This window comes from Sander lucioperca, chromosome 5, assembly GCF_008315115.2.
Source record: "Sander lucioperca isolate FBNREF2018 chromosome 5, SLUC_FBN_1.2, whole genome shotgun sequence".
Taxonomy (NCBI): Eukaryota; Metazoa; Chordata; class Actinopteri; order Perciformes; family Percidae; genus Sander; species Sander lucioperca.
The window spans coordinates 43,575,081-43,598,133 of NC_050177.1; the positions used below are offsets into that span (position 1 = coordinate 43,575,081).

Consider the following 23,053-nt stretch of genomic DNA (forward strand, 5'->3'; position numbering starts at 1 on the left):
GATAGTGCAGCCCTGTCAATGTGTCGGCGCTTTATTCTACCAAGAATCTTAACTTCACGCTTGTCACACTTGATGGTAATATGAGTGAAACCTCATTCTGTCAAAACCTGTTAGTTGACATGATTATTATTTCTGGCAAGAAAGAAAAAAAACATCAAGTGTAGGGATATGTTGTTTATCTTCAGCTAACATAATGTAATAGGATAGTATAGTCTCCGTGTTTCAATTATGAATATGCAGCAGCAGGAACTGCACCATCTGTGCTTGTCTGCTTCAGTTTCCAGACGAAAGAAAGTGACACCCGTTCGTATTCCAGATTCAAACCACGATCAGACGTTTGCGCACGTCTTCAGTAACTTAGAGGTTTGTCAGCAGAGTCGGACAAATAAACATTTAGTCATTTACTTGTGCGCAAATATGCTCTTAAAGGCAAAATAATCTTTTCTCCATGTTCATCAGATTCTCTTTTGTATCACTTTCTCTATATTCCTCTTTTCTGTGGAATGATAGTCCAAGCCATTAATTATTTGATCCATACTATCTGGTATGAAGTAAGCAGGATCTGCGCATGAACTGGATGATCATTATAATCACCCTGTGTTGAATTACACAGGCCCCCATGGAGTTCTGTGGTAGTGCCTCTGGGAGCTAGTCGATATGGAAGTGGGATTTCTTTGCATATTGATGAGATTACTATTCCATTTTGTCCCAATGGCATAGTTACGGTTGTTTATTTCCATTCTAGTCTTACACAAGGAAATTGATGAGTCAACCTCTTGGCTAATTCTTGACAAAGATTAATTGAGTCCTTTGTGTGTGTGTGTGTGTGTGTGTGTGTGTGTGTGTGTGTGTGTGTGTGTGTGTGTGTGTGTGTGCGTGCGTGCGTGCATGTGTGTGTAAGAGAGTGAGTGTGTGTGTGCACAGGCATTCATTAATGACTGCTTGAGTGGCTGTGTGTAGTTGAGAGTTGATAAATAATGAGTTTGGATGAATATGTAAGCTGGGAACAATACTAACTTGGCAATAACATGTATCACCTGGCTTTAACATGCAACTGGTATCTGATTGTGTCTGCTAATTATTTAGTTGAACTGGAATCACACCTGGCACTGAAATACGTCTCCTCTGCTTGCCATGCACTTCATTCTCTTTTAAGATATTGATATATTTGAAAAGTGACTGCAAACATCTTCTAATTCCTTTGTTTTTAGATAAAACATTTTGTTTATTTCTGTCAACAGTGTTTCTGACATAAATTGATCAAAAACACTGCATTAACACTATTTTAGTGCTATAGGTAGGTGCTACTGTAGGTTATGTAAGGCTTTATTAACAAGTTTTATCAATCATAAAAATGCAGGTGTTCAGTGTCGCGAGAAGTGGGAAGAAAGGGATTACATTCCTTTCTTGTATTTGGCAAAATTCTGGCTTCAGCATTCTGAATTAACTGTAATTTTCTTGTACACTTTTTGAAAAAGATGCAGTAATCCTATTGACTTCTAATAAACCATGTATCAGCACTTAGGTGTAATTTTCAGACAAAAACTGTTGATGAAATTATGAAGAAAATATGTTTTCATGACCTTGTTCAAATGGCAAATTAAATTTAAGTCAGAGTCTAAAATCACTCCCAGATATGTTTACTGCAGTCTGTATTTCTACATTTGATCCTACAAGTACGTTTTATAGAATCTTTTTTCTGCTCTTTTAGTTAATATGTAAAAGTACTCGGGAGCTTTTTTTCCATCCTAATATCTAAACCAGAGAACGTAACGTTTGTGGTTTTAAACACGTTGACGTTGTGAAATGGTCGCAGTTTGGTTAGGTTTAGGCATCAAAACTGGTTAGTTAAGAAGACGTAGTTACGTTTGTTCTGTAAATTAAAAAAAAAACCTTCCTATTTACTTTTATTTTCAAATGGGACTCAAGCCCCAGGCTCCTAGGTGAGAGTCTTGTGTTTGTTTGACCCATCCACCAACAATTCAAAAGCTTTTGATAAACTTGATACATAAATTAATGTATTATTACACAAGGACTGTGGTCCACTATCACTTAAATCGTAAGCGCATTAAAAGGGGATCTTTTAATGCTCCATATGAGCAGGAGGAATGATTACAGCGTGCAAAAACTGTTTCAATGTACATATCGGCATGTCAGGCACAGGTAGATATTTTAACCCAACCTGTGATCTCTCCCAAGTCATTCTTGTCTCATGAAAATGAAAATAACACTTAACTTAATGTGGTTCTAATGTAATTCAATTATGTGTAATTCTATGGTTAGCAATTAAGTGTATGGAACTATGCGTTTATGCTATCTACGTTTAACCTGTGACAGCTGTCTTATATGAACATGTAGGTTGGCTACATGACAGATACTGTATATGCAGGCAAAATACTGTCATCTACATCTTGTTTCGTAATCTGTTGGATCTTTTTGTATAATAACTGTTTTTAGCTTGAAAGTGGCACACAGCTTGATGCCTTTCACTATTTCATGTTAGCGTTCCTGAATGTCATGTACAGCATATTGGCCATTAAACAGTACTAAAGTCCTGCCTGACTGCAGAAACACCTATTTGACACATGATTTGACATTGAGGAAAACTTTGGTTTAGCTGAAATTATTTATTTTAAATTGTGCTAAAAAATGTTGCACTCCATTGTTAGTTTCTATCCTATACTTATACAGTACCTATCTCTGTATGTAGCTTGTCTAAAGGCATGCTCGTGCTGTTTGACCATACACTCTATGTTCATTCCAAAATAACGGTAAGCAATAAGCTACAATTGACTAAATTCTGCACATAGCTAGTCATTTGATGCAGTGGAGCTTTACAGTAACATGAAACTTTGAGCAGTTGATTTGGTGGATGTAAAGTAAAATCTAAAAACTCACTCTACCCAGGTGTAAAAATTAATTTTAGAGTGATATGCCCATGTTGATTGTACATGCTCTCCCTCTAGGCAGTCAGTTTGCATATGGTTGCTTTTAAACCTGGAGTTGATATGGTTTTATTTGAGCACAATGTGACCACACTCTGTATTTCAGTGCAGAGTGAAATCAGGGTCATAGATTGGATTTCCTCTTACACTGGATCAATGTAGCTTGTTTAACCTTTGACTTTTTTCCAAGTAGCCATCCCTGTGGCTCTGGTTTTTATCCACTTTGTTAAGTGGTGTTGTGATCATTCTCGCACCCATTGGGTCACTTAACCCCCCGCTGTCTTTCTGTGTCACTCTGACTCATGGTGGACCCCCTGCTTATGAGCTGAGGCTTGTCATAGGCAGGAATGGCTGGGGCTCAGCTTGGCAATGTTCCAGCAACATGAACTCCCCCCCCCCACACACACACACACACACACACACACACACACACACACACACACACACACACACACACACACACACACACACACACACACACACACACACACACACACACACACACATCCTAGCCCTAAAGAGCAGGCGTCTGTTTCAACCAGATGTGAGCCATCAGCAGAGAAACACACTCACATGCACACTCACAATGAGACATATTCACAATTATTGCATTTATATCATGCAAGGGTGTGCATTAATACATAATCACACATACACACAGCAGTCCATCCTACAAGCCCCAGAGGAGTGGAACATATGTTTGCTCCCTCACCACTGGGGAGTGTGGCGAAGCAGGGGGGTAATGTTTATGAGAGAGCCTCATTAATATGACAAAACAAGGCTGGCTGAGGGATTTACTGCACACACTGGTACTGCCATCATCTGTCAGTGCTTCTTATCACCATCTTTACTGCTGTTAGCATCGCTGTTAACATTCCACCAATCCTAAAGCCCAGTGATTAATCACCATCTTATACGTGTTCATTTGTGTATTCTGTACCTGTGCCCAGTGGTGAAGGAAGTACTCAGACCCTTTAAGAGGCCCAAGAACCTATTTCCTAAGCAGTTTCTTGCTACTAATAATCACACCTACATGACACAGTTTTCTGTAAAAGACAGAGATTACATTTAACATGAATAATGTCTGTAAAGGTGTTTTTGTGTGTGTTCTTCTCACTGGTTTGAAGTGGTCAAAGCATAGTTGGAAATAGGTGACGTCACCTACTTCACTGTACCAATCACAGTTTAGTAACGTAAAAGTAGCAATACCACAATGTATAAATACTCTGTTACACATGAAAAAAGTCCTGCATTCAGAATTGTACCCATGTAAAATTACATAAATGGGGAATTGTTATGCTTTATTAGCGTTTGGTTTCCGGCTACCATTGAGGAGCTAATTTTAACTAGTTAATGTACAGTTTGGTAGTCTAATGTATGTATAATAATGCATCATATTTTAGAGGCTCATGATATGTTTTGTATTTAAGATCGTCATCTAATATCTAAAATAAAATAGTAACCATAGCTGTCAGATAAATATAATGGATTAAATAGTGAAATGAATCACTCTGAAATGTAATGGAGTCATAGTTAGTCAAAGTAGCATGAAATGGAAATACTATAAGTTAACTACTATAAATTGTGCTCAAATGTACTTATTTACTACCACCACTGCCTCTGTCCAATTTATTTGTCTCTTTTGCATTTTTATTCCAGTTTTTTTTTATTTATTTTATTAAACTATTTAACTGTGCTTCTGTCTGTGCGGAGACGATCACAAAAATTGTTTCCTGTGTTTTTGAACTTGTGACAGGGAGAGATAAGGCAGTGTGGAAATCCATTCTGCGTGGGCTCAGCCTCCCAACTGTCTCTCTCTTTGTTGTAGACTCTATCTCCAGCCGACCACATGTTTTGTTAGGATAATTTCACCGTCATTACCATACTGACCGGCTAATCCTATAAACCACATACTCATCTCCGCCCCTTTGTCTCTTAAAGCATAGCAGTACTTTGTATTTGCCATTCAAAGCTAAAAACTGTATTAGTCTGTCTCCTCGTCATCCATCACCGGCTGTCAGTCAATGAATCAAAGGATTGATTATGCAATCTGTTGCCTTTTCACCACCAGAGAGTATTGATGAAAGCGTTTTAAAGTGATGAATGGTGTGGTTTGTTTTGATCATGTGTGACTTAACATGAATTACTGCTGATAAATCACTTATGGAATGATTCATTAGTGCAGTTAGGTGCACTTGGAGAACTGTGCATATAGTAGATTAATAGATCCAGGGGATTATTTTATAGCAACACAATCAAAGCAACCCAATGGGTCAGGTCAGACAGTGTATTACACAAAGCACATTGTGACCATTGGTTACCAAACTAATTAATCTCTGGCAGTGAATTCCTGCCATCAACCATCCAAACTTAACAATCATCTGAGAGGTTGCAGTAATAGTAGTAAATATCTTACTCCTTCCGACAATTGCACTTTCGAGCAAAGCACCCAGTCTAGTGTCGGGGAGACAGTTAAACTCCTACTCCTGTATGAGAGGAAATCAAAGACACATTTAGCCTTATAAACTTATTGAGTTTGTAATGATTAGGCAAAATGCAACGCAGAATAGTAAATACATACAAAGAATCAAGCTCTTGCACATGTTGCATGCTCACATTTGCTAATATGCAAAAGTACAATCAAGACTAATGGGAATTTTCATTAGTTTTGCAGGTATTGGTCGTAGACAAATTTAAAATTTTACCTGATGATGGAGTTTAAGGAAAAGTCAGAGGATCACCATTTTTATTACAATTCATCCTGAGAGGGACATGATTTCTGTACCAAATTTAATGGGAATCCATATAATAGTTTTTTGAGAAATTACACTCAAAACCACAAATCTCAACAATCTCATGGTGGCTCTGTAGTTAAAGTCAAGGTATCACCAAAGTCATGAGGATTCATCCTCTGGGTATCATAATGTACAAAACTGTGTGCCAATCAATCCAATAATTGTTGAGATATTGCAGTTTGGACCAAAGTGGTGTACCCACCGGTTGACAAATCAGCATTGCTATCTCTAGAGTCACGGCGCTACATTGTTTTGGTGTTTCTACTATACTGCCACAGATTATTATTAGTTATTTGAAATATGTAAAGTCTAGGGCTGGGTACCAAATTCAATACTTTTTGTGCACCAACCGAATTGCCTCTAAAGTATCTAGTATCAAAAAATACCTTGTCATTCAATAGTCAATTTCAATACCTAAGGAGTAAATCTCATCAGCATCAGTGAGTCAATAAGCATGCAGCATGCTTCAACAATGATCTGATAATGTTTGTGATTGGCTGTCTAACGTTACACGTCGCACAGGCAGGCAGGAAAAACTCTACGTTATTCATAGAGGGGGGGCTCACGTAGTAGGTGCTGAAAAATAAAATAAAAGATTTGTGCTGTAATGTGTAATGTTGTAGTTTCTTTACTCTACCAGTATTGGACATTGATGCCCAGCCCTAGTGAAGTCTAATCTAACTGATAAATGAATCAAACTGTTCCTTATTTCCCTTATGCACCAAGGAAATGAATCATCTGTCTTAAAATCAGTTACCTTCTATGCAGAGGAGACTATTCTAAACTAATCTCATCTTTCCTCCCCTATGTTTCCCCTTCATGTCTGTAGGGCAGTGGTGCACATTCAGGTCAATGATGTGAATGAGTTTGCCCCGGTGTTTCGGGAGCCCCAGTACCGAGCCGCGGTGACGGAGGGCAAGATTTATGACAGCATCCTGCAGGTGGAGGCCACTGACCAGGACTGCTCCCCACAGTACAGCCAGATCTGTAACTACCAGATCACCAACACCAACACACCCTTCGCTATAGATCGCAATGGTGAGTAGAAGACAGGAAAAGATAGGCCTATGTTGATAGCGTCCACAGGGATGCACGGTTTTGTATTAACAGGGATGCCCATTGACCCTAAGCCCTAAGATACTGTATGTCAGTACTTGTCACAAAGAAACCTTGTCATTTCACCTAAACTGTTATCAACCATGTGTAACATTAAGTACATTGAAGTTTTATTTTGTGAAATGTTGTCACTTTTTTGGTGTACAGTACCCACTTTTCCTCTAACTACCGCATCCACAGCATTTCTGCTTCACTTATTTCAATGATTTCCCACGTGTCCAAGAACATCTTCCAATCAAGTTTTTTGTTCTGCATCGGTTCGAAATGTGGCACTCTTGATCTAAAAATCAATCCCATCAATCCACACATATGCACTTTACAGCCATAGGAGATATACCCACAAGCCCTCAAACACTATAAACACACATACCTGCATAAACTCTGGGAGCAAAACTTAATACTCTGACGGATGTCTCTCCCCAGGATAAAATGTGGTCTTTGCTCTTTCCAAGGACAAAGTCAAGCTTTGCCCAGTAAGCCATCGGTCACCACAAATCAGATCACAGAAGTCTGAGCACAAAAAAACATGACGAACACACACAGATAGAGATAAATGCTAAGAAAAATCCATAGACACTCCTACCTAAAAAAAACTAAAAATACTTTTACAAATGGACTTGACTTTCCTGAGTTGCCACTTGCACTGTAACTTAGTTTCCTGAATATTACAAATTAAGATTGCGTCACACAAATACAGACGTAATGTGTGTGTGAGAGAGATACCCACACAAATCTGAAAAGATCGGGTATTTTCTCCAATATCATATCCTCTGCTGACCTTTTGGACCTTACTAGTTTGATGGGGGACACACTGATCTCTGCCATTGGTATTGTTACATTCATATTTGTAAATAGTCCATAGATTTTCCTTTTTTTTGTTTTAACACCCTTGTCGGGGAGCTCATACAAAGTCAAGTAGGATAAAATGTATTCCTTGAGTGCACACTTTACATCTAGATTAAAATTACTTGATTCTTACCCCTGTTAGACAAGCTATTTAAATACAACTTGCTCTAGTAGCTCTTCTAAACAATCTGCATGCACTTTGTTTTTCTGTTTTTAGGAGACATACAGTAGATGCAAGGGACATTAGGTGTTTGTTGCTGCCAAGCATTTCCCACTGCTGAGGTGTTGCAAATAAAAGGTTGACTGGATGAGGTTAGAGCCAAACTGCACTGTGAATGATACAGGAGGGAGGCTGCAGCCAGAGTGCTCTTTCTTCTCTCTTTCCATTTGAAGGGGACTCTCTCAGCCATTGACCACTGAGGAAAAGGCTTTGAGAGCTCTTGAACTCAAGAGCACCTGAGAGAGAGAGGGAGTCGATGGAGGGAGGAAAGGAGGAGTTGGCTGTGTGGGCAAGAGTAAGTGCTATAAGAGCATCAGCAAGAGAAGTAGAAAGAAACCTGTAGCGGGGATAAACAAAACTAAAAGGATAGAGTTTGTGATATTCTATATTTTGCTTATTCAGGAATCATGAAAAGATCAATAGCAACAATGAGTTGATCCTACTAACAAGGATTCCTTTTGCCAAAGCCAGATTTTTCTAATTCCTCTGTGGCAAAGATCTTCATTGTTGTATAAACACTATTAACAACATGTGAGTAACATTTACTAAAAACTACAGTGCCCAGCTGTTTTTGGAAACGACTGAAAAAATTAAAATGTACTAATGTATTAAATGTACTGTGGCTATAGAGCTGCTAACATTAAAAAAAACACATCAGTGAGCCACACTGTTACACTGCGTGACATGTTCATTGCCATGAATTAGGGATGGGTGTATCGATCCTGTGGTATCGATAGATCGATATACTCACGCTACTCATTTGGCATTGATTTCCTTAAAAATATATCGATATAAACTAAAAAATAACAATTGGGGGTGTATGCATCACTTTCAGCTGTTTTAGACAAGGGGGTAAGCTTCGCTTCAGAGCTCGAATCTCCTATAGCGCCATTTTGATGCTACAAAGTGATCACCCGACGTTAGCATTCCATTGACTGCCATTCATTTTGACGTCACTTTGACAGCAAATAACTTTACATCTGAAGCGTTTAAAGACTTTATTTGTCCATTGTTTATTTCTAAAGAAACACGACAATGTATAAAAGGCTTCATTACCTTGTACCTCACGTTATGGCTCGGTAGCAGACGTTTTTGTCTTACTGTCGCATAGTAGAGGAATTACCGTATAGTACAGGAGAAGCTCGCAGGCAGTTTGGACTTACATTAGCTGTTTAAGTGTAATTACTAATGTTAACTAGCATTTTAGTTAGCAATAATTAGCCTGTGCCTATGTTATCTCCTTACATATACCTACTCTCTCCTTCTCTGCAAGATTCGGAATGATTGAGATTTCTCTTGGCACAGCTACCAGAAGACTTACAACTTTCAGACACGTTGCTCACGTCACATTTGCATCGTTTCTCTCAGTTGGAGGCTGCGCAGTAACGCTCAGCGCTCACCGGAAAAGTGCTTCTAAAGGCCTTCACTGGTCTCCGTCCAGAGCAATGGAATCTGTTGGTCCATTCTTATATACAGTCTATGGTTTTAGATTACTTACTTAAATTACTATGTGCCGGGACACCCCTGTCATCCCACCCATACACCCACCTGACCAATCGTGAGTCAATCACAGCTGCCAATCATTGCGTCCCCCCCATAGACTGTAACCGTTTTTATAGCATCAAATAGTTAATAAAACCCAAACTTATCAGAAAAATTAACACTTGAACAAACAGCATGATAAGAACTACCTAAAATGACTGAAACCATCTTTGGGAAAAATGTATTTTTGACATGTACTTTGACTTTTTAGTTTAGCTAGGGTGACCAGATTTCCCAGAGCTAAAACCGGGACACTTTGTGCGTGACCGTAGTGCTCGTGCACACACACGCTTTTTAACGTGAACATGTGCCAGCCCAGGTCAGACACAGACAGATTAGACATAATTTTGCCAACAGCACACGTAGGCCTACTGCTCACAACATAATGGGGTATCTCAGTTAATATTCATGAATTTTCTTGGTATGTAGCCTACATATCTAAGAAATAATATTAAAAGACATTAAGTGAATTTCGTGTGGGATACATAGGCCTACATCAGTTAATTCATGCATGAATTCATGATAATTCATGTACCCTTACCGTAAAGTGTTACCAGTGTTATTCTAACCAACAACACACACACACAAATGTAATCTCATTTGATAGAGCAGATAACTTCCCTATTGGAAACATTAATTCCGTATACGGTATTTGTTAGAGTAGAAGGGTGAATTTGCTCAAGAATCAATTTGTTGGCTGAAAGCCTACTGTGAAATTGCTCACAGGTGTCAGCAAAATTGGCCCGTGTGACGAGCAGCGTCTTGAAGGTGGGAATAGTCATACGGTTCCTCTCGTCAGTCCATGTGTTGTTGATGAACAAATAGATCTGCTCAACGGGAGCATTTGTGCCCGGTAGACACATGGCGAACTGACAAAGGAGACCTACATTTTTTAACGGAATCTCTCTGCTTTTGAAATGCGCGACCATTTCCACCCAGTGCTCGTCTGCTGACTTTCCAGCGGACCTGGAGGCATTGCGACAATGTTTACAAATATACATTGTAACGCTGGCTGCACAGATTATGCAGACTCAGACCGCTATGATTGACTGACACACACACACACACACACACACACACACACACACACACACACACACACACACAGGCTTTTGTCGGGACTCGGGACACGCAACTCAGAATCGGGACTGTCCCGGTCAAATTGGGACTGTCCCGGTCAAACCGTCTGGTCACCCTAAATTTAGCCCATGTCCCATTTACTAGCATTGAGGGGGCAGGATTTATGACATAAACTGCCGCCAGCCACTAGGGGGCGATCAAGATGTTTCGGCTTCACTTATACAGTCTATGCATCAACGTCTGGGTACAACCCCCAACATTTCAAGATTCATGCAAGTACATCAACTTCAGAAGATATGCTGAACAGCTTCAGGTGCTTCATTTAGAAACAATAAGAGGTAGAGAATTTCTTTTTTTTAATTGTATGGGTCAAGGTGCAGTCTGAACAGATGAATTTTCTGTTTTTTCTGCGATGGAAGATGTGTTGAGTTTCTGCTGTCCTCCTCATGTCAATGACGAGCTCGCTCCACCATTTTGTGTCACTAAAAAACAGAATCTATGTATTTGTGACCTCTGACCTCAGCAGGAGCAATGCACACAAAGGGTAGGGAAGTCAGAGAGAATTAAAAGATGGACTAACTAAGTGTTGGTTTTGGTCTATTGTTGAGTAATAGCCTATCTATAATGCCTTGTCCTTCAAAGAAAGACCATCAGGGATAAGCAGCATTCGGTAAGAAAAGCTCTGTGGTAATATTGGATAGTAATTATAAAGGGATGATAGAGGGAATTCATAAAGACATATGCAAATGTGGCTTGCTTGTGTGTGTGTGTGTGTGTGTGTGTGTGTGTGTTTGATAGAGAGGCAAATGGAGAGAGCAAGATGGAGGATAAAGTAGTCATTTTATTTCGCTGGCCACTCTTGCCAGCAGTCACAGCACGCACAGCTTGCTGACACGGATAAGTTGATATAGTAATTGAAGGAGCGGTGATAGGAACCTCCGTAGGTGTGAGTGTGTGTGCATACTTGAAAAAAAGAGAGCATGCCGCACAACAGATGAGACAGCAAACAGTAAAAATGGATGAGGCTGAAAAATAGTGAGACAATGATGTGCATTGAAATGGAATGGGAAATGGGAAGGTTGGAAAGGGGAGAATGAGGAGGGAAGGAATTCTAAACAAGCTCAGAGGGAGACAGAGAATTGGCGATGAGGAGGACGAAAAGCTGAACATTGCTGTCCTCATATGAATTACATCTAATCCTCCCACTCACACACTCATATTCAAATATACCACATTATCAACATTCAGCTTCCTCTGCACCTCTCCCCCTACAATACAGAAACCTCAAGAAGAATCCGGGCTGTAATATAAGTCACAATAACTCATTCTAGCTACGCTTCAACTCACAGCCAATAAGGGACAATATTGTATCTTTTCAATGCTCTCGACACCCCAAAAGTGTTCTCAGTCAGGTTGCCACCTCCCTGCCCAGGCCTGGCTGCCTGTATTGCATTGTCATCTGTCTGTAGTGGAAGACTCATCAAATATTAACAGACACATTAGGAGCACAAGAGCTCCCTTCATGCACTCTGCTCAGCATGAGAAAAGACTCTGGTTTGGTAAATGGGTCGCAGTTACCAACAAGGCAGCAGACTCCATGTCACTGAATGTGGTCTGGGTGCTGATTGTACTGAAGAGAAGTAGCTTATTTCTTTCTTTTAAGGTGCTGTGTCAGCATTCTAACATCAGAAAAATAATTGACACATTCATTTTTATATATTTGTATATATAAGCTAATAAACTAAGTATATATAATCTGCTGGATTGGCTTTATAGCACAAAATAAGTAGTTGGTCAAATTCAGACCTTTGACTTGGGCTTGTCATGAATGTGATTATTTCAGACTGGATAAATATAAAAAATAAAAAAGACTTGCAAATTGTCTTTGGTAGAAATGACTTTTGACTTCTACCTTGACCCATCCCATCCATACAATCCTGGCTGTAACCAGTAAAATATTCTGAGAAAAACCAGACATCCACGCCAGTATTTGAAAGACTTATTTTTAATGTGCATTTAAATTAATGATTTGTTTTAGGTGCCAAGGGTCTATCTAAAGATGATTAATGGTAAAAGAGTGCTCCAGAGATTTAACATTGCACTCCTATACCAATGTCAAACTCTAGATAGTTTAAGAAAAAGGATCAAAATCAATGCAGCAGAACCAGAGATATTGTTTTTTATCTCCACGCATTCTTTCTTTGTCAAAATCTGGGACCTACATCACCAACAATGCAACTCAACTACCGTCAGTTAAAGGGACTGATTTCAGTCCAGGTTTGTGTGGGCAATGTGTTTAGAGGAACGTTGTGTGGCTTCTCTCCGTGGCCCCAGTGCATGGAGCTTGGAGCAGCCGAGGTCTGCTAAAATCTGCCGGATGAAGCGAAACTACTTTGCTCAGCTCCCTCAGGAGATACTAAATACTTTATATAACTCTTTTCACGTGTACAGTAGTACTCGCCAACACCGGTAACCAGACAATATGTTAAATCACTTTTAATTTACAGTATTTTTCAGAAAAGTAACACCGGGAAGGGAAGGGGAGGACAAATACCAATATCTTCAGTGCATCAGAAAGCAACAGAAACATCTTCATTTTGAGAAACATTAGCGCTAATCAAACCACTTGTGAGAGATAGAGGCTACTTGTCATCCCAACCATGATCTCATTTGTTACAGTAATTATATTAAGGCATCACAGTTAATTTCACAATGATATATAATGATGCTTTAAAATGAACTACCCATTACTCCTTTAAGCAAACAGTTACACACACACACACACACACACACACACACACACACACACACACACACACAAGCATATGATGTATAGGCAGATAAGCAGCCGTACACAACATTCTGTTTTCTATAATAAGTCATATATGCCATTAATACAGAGAAGGTTATACAGTAGACACACACTTGAGTGGGACTGCTGTTATTCACTCTCCTCAAGGCAGTTTAAAGTGTATACTTAACTTTCATACTGTCTGTAGATATATAGACTAAATATGTCAGTAAACAGAAGAGAAGTCATCAGACTGAAGTATAGCTACATTAAGAATATATTTGAAAGTCGAGAGTAGCGATACATATGGAATTATATCTGTTGCACATTTCTTATGACTACAGTAAAATAATGCTCATTTAGCTGTAAAAGCTCACCAAGCCATTTTATGACTCCATAAAGTCTGTCTCCAAATCTCTGGTGACAAAGTAACTCCAGCCTGTTTCTAAGTCACAATATTATACATTTTATAATAACTTCCTGAACCACTTCACAAATTCCACTACACATCAAGTTCTGGCTATATTCCAGACTGAAGGAACGAGATTTTAAACTCAATGCTACATCAAACTGACAGGTTGATTTGATTGATTCAGTACCACATATTTCAGACATTTTATAAACTGTGTCACAGAATTCATATGAAACAAAGTAAAATATCTGACTTGTTAATTAGACTATGTGGCATCAAACACAATATGCATGTTTATATTGAAACGGAAAATATTGAAACGGAAAATCGTACAAGTGAAATGTAATCCTATCAGCTCCTTAACCTGTGCATGATTCATCATAAAGCAGAATGTGTGTGTGTGTGTGTGTGTGTGTGTGTGTGTGTGTGTGTGTGTGTGTGTGCTATATGAAGTTTATTTATATAGCACGCTTAAAAGCCCTGTGTTTTGGGGCCCCCTCCGTCTTATGTGACAGTGGCAATCAATATGTGTCTTACAGTAATGAATACATGAAATACATACAAATTACAATGCATTACTTTTCATAGCTATATGTACCAATGATTCATGAGAACAGTCTGGATTGTGAAACTAGCTCTAACTTCTCACAGACCTAGGAGCTGGTTGTTGTTTTATTGTTATTTTAGAGTTCTCCCAAACTCTCAGTTAAAAGCTACTTTTAGCCTGAGCATTTTTTGAATAGTCTTAGGACCCCAAAACTGAAGCAGCTAAATGTAATTCAGTCATTATTCATTTCATTATGTGCACCTGTGCTTACTGTCACATGCCAACATGTCTTCTGTGACAAAGGCCTATTGCTCCTGAAGAACCATCCTATTCCCCGTAATGAGACTAATCATAATGCCTAAATTAATTTCAGGTGTTTGGTTTTTTATCTGAAACTAAATACTGGAATACAGAAACCAAAACTGCACAGAATATTTGCTTTGTTTAGAGATAGTTTGACACACCCATAAAGACTGAAATTCTACTCCCACCACATACTATGAAGACAATTTTGTTAAGTGACATAATTTCAGCTGATTTTGAGCTTTTGACGACTTCACTGCATCCAACGGGTCAGGGCAAAATGTTTTCATTATGAGACACAATAGGAGAACTGAATTTAGTCTTCAGCGCATTATAATAAAAAAAGCTATTGTGGGTTGAATGTGACCTTGAGCCTCTTTTTTCCACACAAGGTAACATCCGGAACACTGAGAAGCTGAGCTACGACCGGCAGCAGCTGTACAAGATCCAGGTCACAGCCTGGGACTGCGGCCAGAAGAGAGCCTTGCACAGCGTCCCTGTCCACATTGACGTCAAGCCTGTCTGCAAGCCTGGCTGGCAAGGTGGGCAATCATGTTGCGTTAATACAAAAATCTCTTTTGTGTAGACAAATGGCAGTTGATTTGAAGTGCAGAGATATGTGAAATCGGCAAACCTGTTTATTTCTGCTGTCATTTTCAGCCGTGACTGAAGCGTTTAAAGATATAAAGTGAAACACGGTGCTCAGACCTATCTGATGTTTCTGCTGTGCTTATTGTTTGTACTGTGTATGTTTTGCTAGAGGCTTCGATAATCAAATGTAGTGTTACGAACAGTAACATCTGACCGCCGGTTTAGTCTGGCTTAGTGGATTTACATTGCTGGGATAAAGCTTGATATGCGGCGCACCCTCTCACGCGCCGGATGTCCCTCGCATCTCGTTATCTCGCTATAGGGGGTTAGTGCTGTCCGGGACGGTTGTAATTTGTTTAAAGAAATACAAACAAGACAGATTGTTTTCCCCTATCCCAGGATAGATAGGTGGTGTAGCCAGACCATACTCCAGCGCTGAATAGTGCTGTAGAGATAAGTCTGGCAATGCAAGACTGCTAGGTTGTGTAATTTTCCTTAGTCTGTGGCCCAACAGGTAAATTAGGTCTCACTCTTACTGTAGGGGAAGTGTTGAGATATTAAAGCATCAAACATGCATTTTAGATGAATGAGATGAGAGTATATCCAGTTGCTCTCCATTTGCTCAGCCCAGTTAAATTGTATGTACAGGACCTAGGGGTTTTATTTCCTGTGATGTTATGTGAACAAACATTGTGATTGGGTTTATTGTACATCATGTGCACAAGGATGGAGCATGAAATAAGAGCTGTGTGTGCTCTCTTTATGCTCACAGAAACACAATAGTGATGGTTTGCATGTCATTACTTTAGTGTTTGTGCTTGTGTCTGAATGTGTGGTACTTGCAGTTGTCTGTGTACCTCATTTTTCTCCATTTGTGCTTATCATACTGGTCTCTCCTGCCTCTCTTTTCCTTTACTGAGCCTCTCTCTCTCTTTCTGTCTCTCTCTCTTTTCTTCCCTGAGGAATTGGCCTGTCGAGTTTAGCTGGTGTGATCAACAGCACTTTACTAAGAACACCGTGACACAGCCAACATGGCTCTTAGCACATCAGAAAGCAGTCATGGCACCCTTAACAAGGCCAAGAGTAATGCAAAGACAAGTGTCTACACTGAGTGCTAAAACAACACAAACAGCGCTCTGTATAACTTCAGACGCAATTTACACTACACTTCACATGTAACCATGTGCAATCTTTGTTGTTCTGTCATTAACAAGGTGATTCATGTGCTGGATTCCTTTGGTGTCCAGCCATTTATCGTCCCACAGGATGTGATGTTAGCGGGCTGGTGATAAACAGTGGTAAATGAGGACCCTGGCAGCAGCTCAGTGGCAGTCACTGAACCCTGCAAAAACTGTTAAGTTGTTTGGCTCATGTTCAATCTATGTTTTCTCAAAACAAGTGCAACACATGCCTGCGTTTTTAGATAAATGTAAATGTTTCTGATCCAAGGCAGAAATGTTCAAGCCCAAGGTGGGGATCTTAAAACAAGACCGGAATACCCAAATCAATTAATTTTGCATCAAGAAAATAAATGTTTCAAGGAATGTCTTGAATTTCTTAACATTAGTAGGGTCTAGCCTAAATAATTTCTGAAATGGGTACTTTTTGCAGTGAATAACAGCTCTACTTTTAAGATTCAGAGGAATTAAGGTCACCAAATCAAACAACGACAAAGAAAGTGATAGTAGAAAAAAGGGTAAAAATGTTAGCCTTTCTTCTCGATTTCAAAATGAGTACATGTAAGTAGTACAAAGTTACTGTGGCAGCACTTGGCAGCATGCTGTGCAGTGGGGGTTTTATCTGCCTAATGCCAAGGGGCAAAGTTTTAAACAAGGATAGTGGAATCACAAATTTCATGATGTACAACAAAAGCTTGCAGCAACTACTGTACAGACACACAAGAGAGTAGGCTAAAACATTTGCACATAGTCATTGACATAGTTCAATCCGAAATGTTCTCATATCAAAAACACTCCCACTTTTGAGATGAACATACTCTGCACACACAGTTACTGTGGGAGTATGTGTCGGTACAATGTCTGCAAACAACGCACATGCATTCACACACAAAAAAACACACAGTGTATGTGGGTGTAAAGAGTGACATTAACTCCCTCTCCAGGCTCTCAGCGTTAATCCTGTCTTTGAAGCCTGTTTGCAATATTTTTTTTGTGAGTGCATTTTTCAAATTAGGATTTTCAGCATACCATTATGGTGAGAAGATATACACGAATACACAAGCACAGATGCGCTCTCCCTTGATGAAAGGGCACTCATCCCTATGAGCGTTGTTTGGCAGCGGGATGAAGGGAAGGATGGAGAGGGGGAAGTAAATGCCATGGCCACAGGTCAAGGGATATTGAATAGAGCTAGTGATTGTATTAAAAGCAGGCAACTGTGGGAATGTCAAAGACACATATATACACACACACACACACACACACAGAAGATGTGCTTTCTTCCAGTAAAAAAACAGTAATCTGTCTGTTCAAATTAGCTATAGTCGCTGGCTCTTGACAGTAGGGCTCAGCTGTGTATCTCTCATGACAAATCACATGTCCTCACTTGGCTTGTGGAAACTCTTTTTACTGACGGGTAGTGCCTGTTCACCCGCACAAACACACACACATACACACACACACACACACACACACACACACACACACACACAGGTTTGTATAGGTGTGTGCATCAACATATCAGCTTTTTCTTCTTAATTTCTATTCTAACTTACTATTATATACTACTATACTATTTTTGCTGGCTTGTTTTCTGTTTGGATCCTACTGTATTTTAACAAATGTTTATCATGTGAAGCACTTTGTGACTTTGTCTGTAAAAGGTGTTATATCAAATGAACTTATTATTAAACTTATTATTATACCTTTAATAAAAAGATTAGAATACTCAGAGGAGCAATTCTGTTTGATAATGAGTACTTTTATTTTTACTTTCCTCTAGTTTTTACTTAAAGCAGCTATAATCCATGTTTTTATAATGTATTAAATTACAATGTGACAGTATAAAAGGTGTCACTCACAGTCAGTTATTGCACATATCTGCAGCTCCCCTAGGCTTTATCGAGTTTATAGCAACTTTTAGCTTAGTTTAGGTTGTCCGGCCATAACTTCACGGATTTGGTTCACTTTCATAGCATAGTTTCTGGTTTCTGGTTTTCGGCAACCAAGCTCTAAATATCCACTGTATATACCTGCTCAGCACCAAACAGTAGACAGACAAAGCAAATAGCTGGGGAACATAGTGAAGCATTTAGCAGCTAAAGAGACTAAACAGAGCTAAATGAGAGTAAATATTGATTTACGTTCATCAGGTGGACAGAAACACGATTTCAAATAATAATGTTGCTTTTGATAACTGCAATGTGTGCAAATAGGCAACTGTTTGCTAACAAGTTCAGCCACTTACTGTGAAAGGTGATAATACATCAATGTTGTGTTCACAACTTTTTCCCACTGTTACCATGTGTTATTGCAGGTTTTATTTTACAGAATTATGGTTTGCCTGTATTTGTTACCACTGAACCTATGTTCTTTTGCACATCTTGAGATGCACTTGGACAAATCATCAGTGATGTAGCCTGGGGTCATCTGGTGTTTTTGGTCTTTCAATATCAAACACCCTCGCCTAGGCGACCCAGCCAGGGTTAATCAGGCCCTAGTCTTGCTTTGCCAGTCATTCCTCCACAGTGCTGCGGAGGAGGGTCTGGCTAGTCCACACTAGAGTGCAGATTGGGCCGCATTTTTCTGTCCGAGCTTGGCCTACGTCCGACAGGCATTAAGATATTTATGTCCGAGCCCGACCCGAGACCGACACAGTTAAAATCTAGTTTTTTTCTCATACTAATGACACATACGTTTGTTTGTGTGGAAAGCCCGCTTTTATTAAGCACCTGCACACTGCACACATCAGCGCACACAGGGAAACAAGCGCACGTTAACGCAGGCGCGCACCTACATAATAAGCTTTTTTAAATTTAAAATGTCCAATGCCTTATCGCGCTGATGTGACCGAGCCCAACCCAAACCCGAACATCATTTCTAAATACTTGTCCGAACCCGGCCTGGCCCGTCGGGTACCGTCGGGTCCCGACAGGCTCGTTTCGGGTATCCATCCTCTAGTCCACACAGCATTTCAGGATGGGAGAAAAACGTGCTCTGGTTTATTGGAATTTCTTTAAACCAATCACAATCGTCATGGGCAGCGCTAAGCCCAGGGCAATGCCATGGTGCTGCTGCAAAATAGCCTCAGGAAGGAACTTCTTTTGGTGGAACGTGTACGTTCAAAGGTTGTTTTAGTCGTGCAACAGAAAACTCAGATTGGACAGATAGTCTAGCTAGCTGTCTCGCTTTACCCTGCAGAGATCTGAGGAGCAGTCAGCCGTAGTCCTCATAAATCCACCAGAGTTTAAATTTCCAACACAAAGAAACCAGGAGGTAATTGGACATCAGACCAAAGAGTGAAATCCGGCGGAATTTCTGGTGGCAACGGAGCAGTCCCGGAAGTGGAACGTTGTGGATATAGACTAATCAGGCCCCAGTAGCATATGTGGTCCACAGTTCGTCCCTTTTGATCCACAGCCATCTTGATGCCTCTTAGCAACATGATTGATGTCCCTGATGGTTCCCTTCCTGTTGAGTCCTGGGATGCTAAGGAGCTTGAAGGCCCTGCATAAGGACTGGCCAGAAGAGCCTCTAAATCCAGCCTTGATGAGAACTCATTGTGAACTCCAGCACTTGCCTCCTTCATCTGGTTCTCCCAGGGGACAGGGACTGGATTTGATCAAGCAGGACCACTTGCCTTGCTGTTTTGGACATCAGAACTTTGTTTGGCCTGAGTGCAGCCTCTGCAATGGTGCTTGGGAAATTGAGTTGCTTGTATCTTTTCTTGGACCATGTCTTCCTGGACCCTTGCACTATCTTGTAACAAAGTCGTAGAATGTTGCCAAGTCCATGCCCATCACGACACCACTGTTCCAACCAGCACAGTGGTCACATGGAAACTACATCCTAGCTTTAGGATTGTCACAAAATTGGAGCCAACAAGGAAAAAGGAGGGAAGTGTATAATCAATGTGTTTTCCTGCTAGTCCACAATAATTTAAAACTTTTCAAACTACTTTCAGCCATCTCCTATCTAGTCTCTTCATCTTCCTGCTCTCCACACAGAAAAACATACACATAAACACACACGCACACACACACACACAGGAGTAAAACTAATAATGGAATGAGTGGACAGAAGGAGAGATAAGCGAGAGAGTGAGCAGGCCGCTGTTGAGCCTCTTCTTTTCATTTGATAGGATGGTTATCAGTTTTATTTGGTGTGATATAGTTTGTTTCTAACAGCACAATAAGACAGTTGGACAGAAAACTTTAATTGTCAATCTTACAGCCCACAGGCCTGACACCAGCAGTTTGAGAAAACAAACTAGAAAATAAAAGTTACACCTTTCTCTTTTCCTTTTTCCTTTTCCTTCGATAGCTTAAATGTAGATATAACCATGCAACAAAGGATGGCTTCAGTGTCGACTAATTAAAAAACTACATTGTGCACGTAGGAATGTCTGGCATTGGTATCTTCTAGTTTGAGCAGAGTCTACAGCTACGTTGGCAGCTCTTTGACGCAATACTTATACAGTATATACTGTAGACTGACATACCATAACCTGTGTTATGTTTTGAAGAAGAACATACTTTATTAATCCCATAAAGGGAAATTAAATTTTTTCACTCTGTTGTTAGTTACAGACGTTACACACAGGCCGGAAATACACAGACAGGACCTAAATAGAACATGCACAAATGGAGAGTGAGGGGGCGGCCAGTGAAAGCAGGAGTTTGGTGCCTTGCTCAAGGGTACATTGGCTGTTCCCAAGAGATGAACTGGCACCTCTCCAGCTACCAGTCCACACTCCATTCTTGGTCAGTACAGTGACTTGAACCGGCGACCCCTCCAGTTGCCAAGCCAAGTCCCTATGGACTGAGCTACTGCCACCCCACTTGACACTTGTCATTTGAAAGCTTTAAAGTTCAGAGTTATAACTATAAAATATTTCTTCCTATCAAACCCATGTACAATGACACGCCCCTCTTAGCAAAAAACTTGATTGACAGATTGCGGCACTAATGAAAAAACAACAACTGCATATTCATATCCATCTTTTGTGTGTTGACTATGGCTCTGAGCCTTGTGTACTTGTGTGTCCACGCAACTTGTGTGTGAGTTGGGTGCACTCGTGCCTTAGCATGCTGTTGTACCTGTCAACATCCCCAAATTAAAACTGACCCATTGATATTGTCCGTCCCAGCAATTAGTCTGAACCTCAGACTGCAGTTCAGGTTTCTAAAATATTAATAATACAATTAGATAATACAACATAGGTGTTTACGTTTTATATGTTTGCATTTTACTGTCACTTTCTTTGTAATGAGATGTCATTATTTTTTTCATTTTTTGGAAAGAAGTGTATTGAATATTCACCTTGATAACTTGACAACAGTAGAGTTATATGGCATCTAAACAATACTACTGGGATAATTCAGTGAGTATATACTATGTGTAATTAACAATAACATGTAGGCTTTACAGGATTATACTTGTATAACTGTTGTATAAAAACATTGTATACCATACTTGTTTGATGTCTCTATTTCTCTACAAAATTTAAATGAAAGGAAAATCATAGACAGACACTGCATTGATGATCCAGGAAAAAAAAACATTTGTAGAGTAAGAAGAGCTGAATAAAAAAATTAATATTTAGAACATACAGTGTAGGAGATGTGACTGGTTATTAAAAATGCATGCACCACATGTCAATGCTACTCGTTATGAAAGAAGATTTTTGAAACAAGGGTTGGTCCAATGTTTGCAATAAATCAGTCTCAAATATAAGCATGTCCATGTTACACAAAGTGAATGTAACCAGTGGATTATCTTTATTTCATTTCAATTCAATTTTATTTATAGTATCAAATCATAACAAGAGTTATCTCATGACACTTTATAAATAGAGTAGATCTAGACCCAACAATTCCAGTAATTCCCCCAAGAGCAAGCATTTAGTGCGACAATGGTGAGGAAAAACTTCCTTTTAGGGAGAAACCTCGGTGACTGATGGTGCCAGTTGGGGGTGCGATGAACAGTGGCAATAATAGTCACAATAAAGATAATGGAACTATGACTAGAAATAGTAGTTGTAGTAGTTCATGGCATAGCAGGGCACTGCAGGGCGTTATAGGGCATAACAGGGCGTAGCATGGCACTGCAGGGTATAGCAGGGCGTAGCAGGGCACTGCAGAGCGTAGCAGGGTGTAGCAGGGCATAGCAGGGCGCGGAGCAGGACCACGGCGACAGCTGCAACCATGATTTAGGTGCCACCCTAATCCAAGGAAAACTGCTGAGTGAAAAAACATAAGGACTCCGGGGAAAAAGCTCCCCAGAGCTAAGTTAGTAACAAGCATTTCTGGGACATGGATGCACACCGATGGAAAGAGAGAGGAGAGAGGAGCTCAGTGTGTCAAAGGAAGTCCCCCGGCAGTCTAAAACTATAACAGCATAATTAAGAGCTGGTGCAAGGCAAACCTGAGCCAGTTCTATAAGGGTTGGTAGATGAATCTGACGACTATGAAGAGAAGCAGACCTATTGTTAGGTAAACCTATAAAACACATGTTTTTACCTATAAAATACATTTTTATTGGATAGACAACAAACCATACTATGACATCATAACGATTTTTCAAGTCATTGCAAGTTTAAAAGATGGTTGCTGCTGAAAATGCTGAATGCACAGCAAGAAAGATCAGTCTTAAGAGGCTAGTATGTGACAACTTTGAAGTGAGGAT

General features: G+C 39.9%; 1 protein-coding gene and 1 long non-coding RNA gene across 3 annotated transcripts in view; one reads left to right on the forward strand and one right to left on the reverse strand.

Annotated features, from left to right (window-relative positions):
- LOC116038912 (calsyntenin-2) overlaps nucleotides 1-23,053 on the forward strand; it is a 257,904-nt gene that overhangs the window by 165,461 nt on the left and 69,390 nt on the right. For both annotated transcript variants that reach the window (XR_004897414.1, XM_031283622.2), the window contains exons 4-5: nucleotides 6,570-6,778; nucleotides 14,990-15,139. Coding sequence is in view for 1 of the 2 variants with exons in the window: in XM_031283622.2 (XP_031139482.1) it covers nucleotides 6,570-6,778; nucleotides 14,990-15,139 (359 nt within the window). In the remaining variant the exon portion in view is untranslated. The remainder of the gene's footprint in view (nucleotides 1-6,569; nucleotides 6,779-14,989; nucleotides 15,140-23,053) is intronic.
- Nucleotides 1,928-22,534, reverse strand: LOC116038914. The gene is made up of 5 exons (XR_004102200.2): nucleotides 22,323-22,534; nucleotides 15,295-15,298; nucleotides 9,827-9,832; nucleotides 7,865-7,867; nucleotides 1,928-1,939 (listed from the first exon to the last, which is right to left on the reverse strand). It is a non-coding gene; the product is annotated as an uncharacterized LOC116038914 (long non-coding RNA).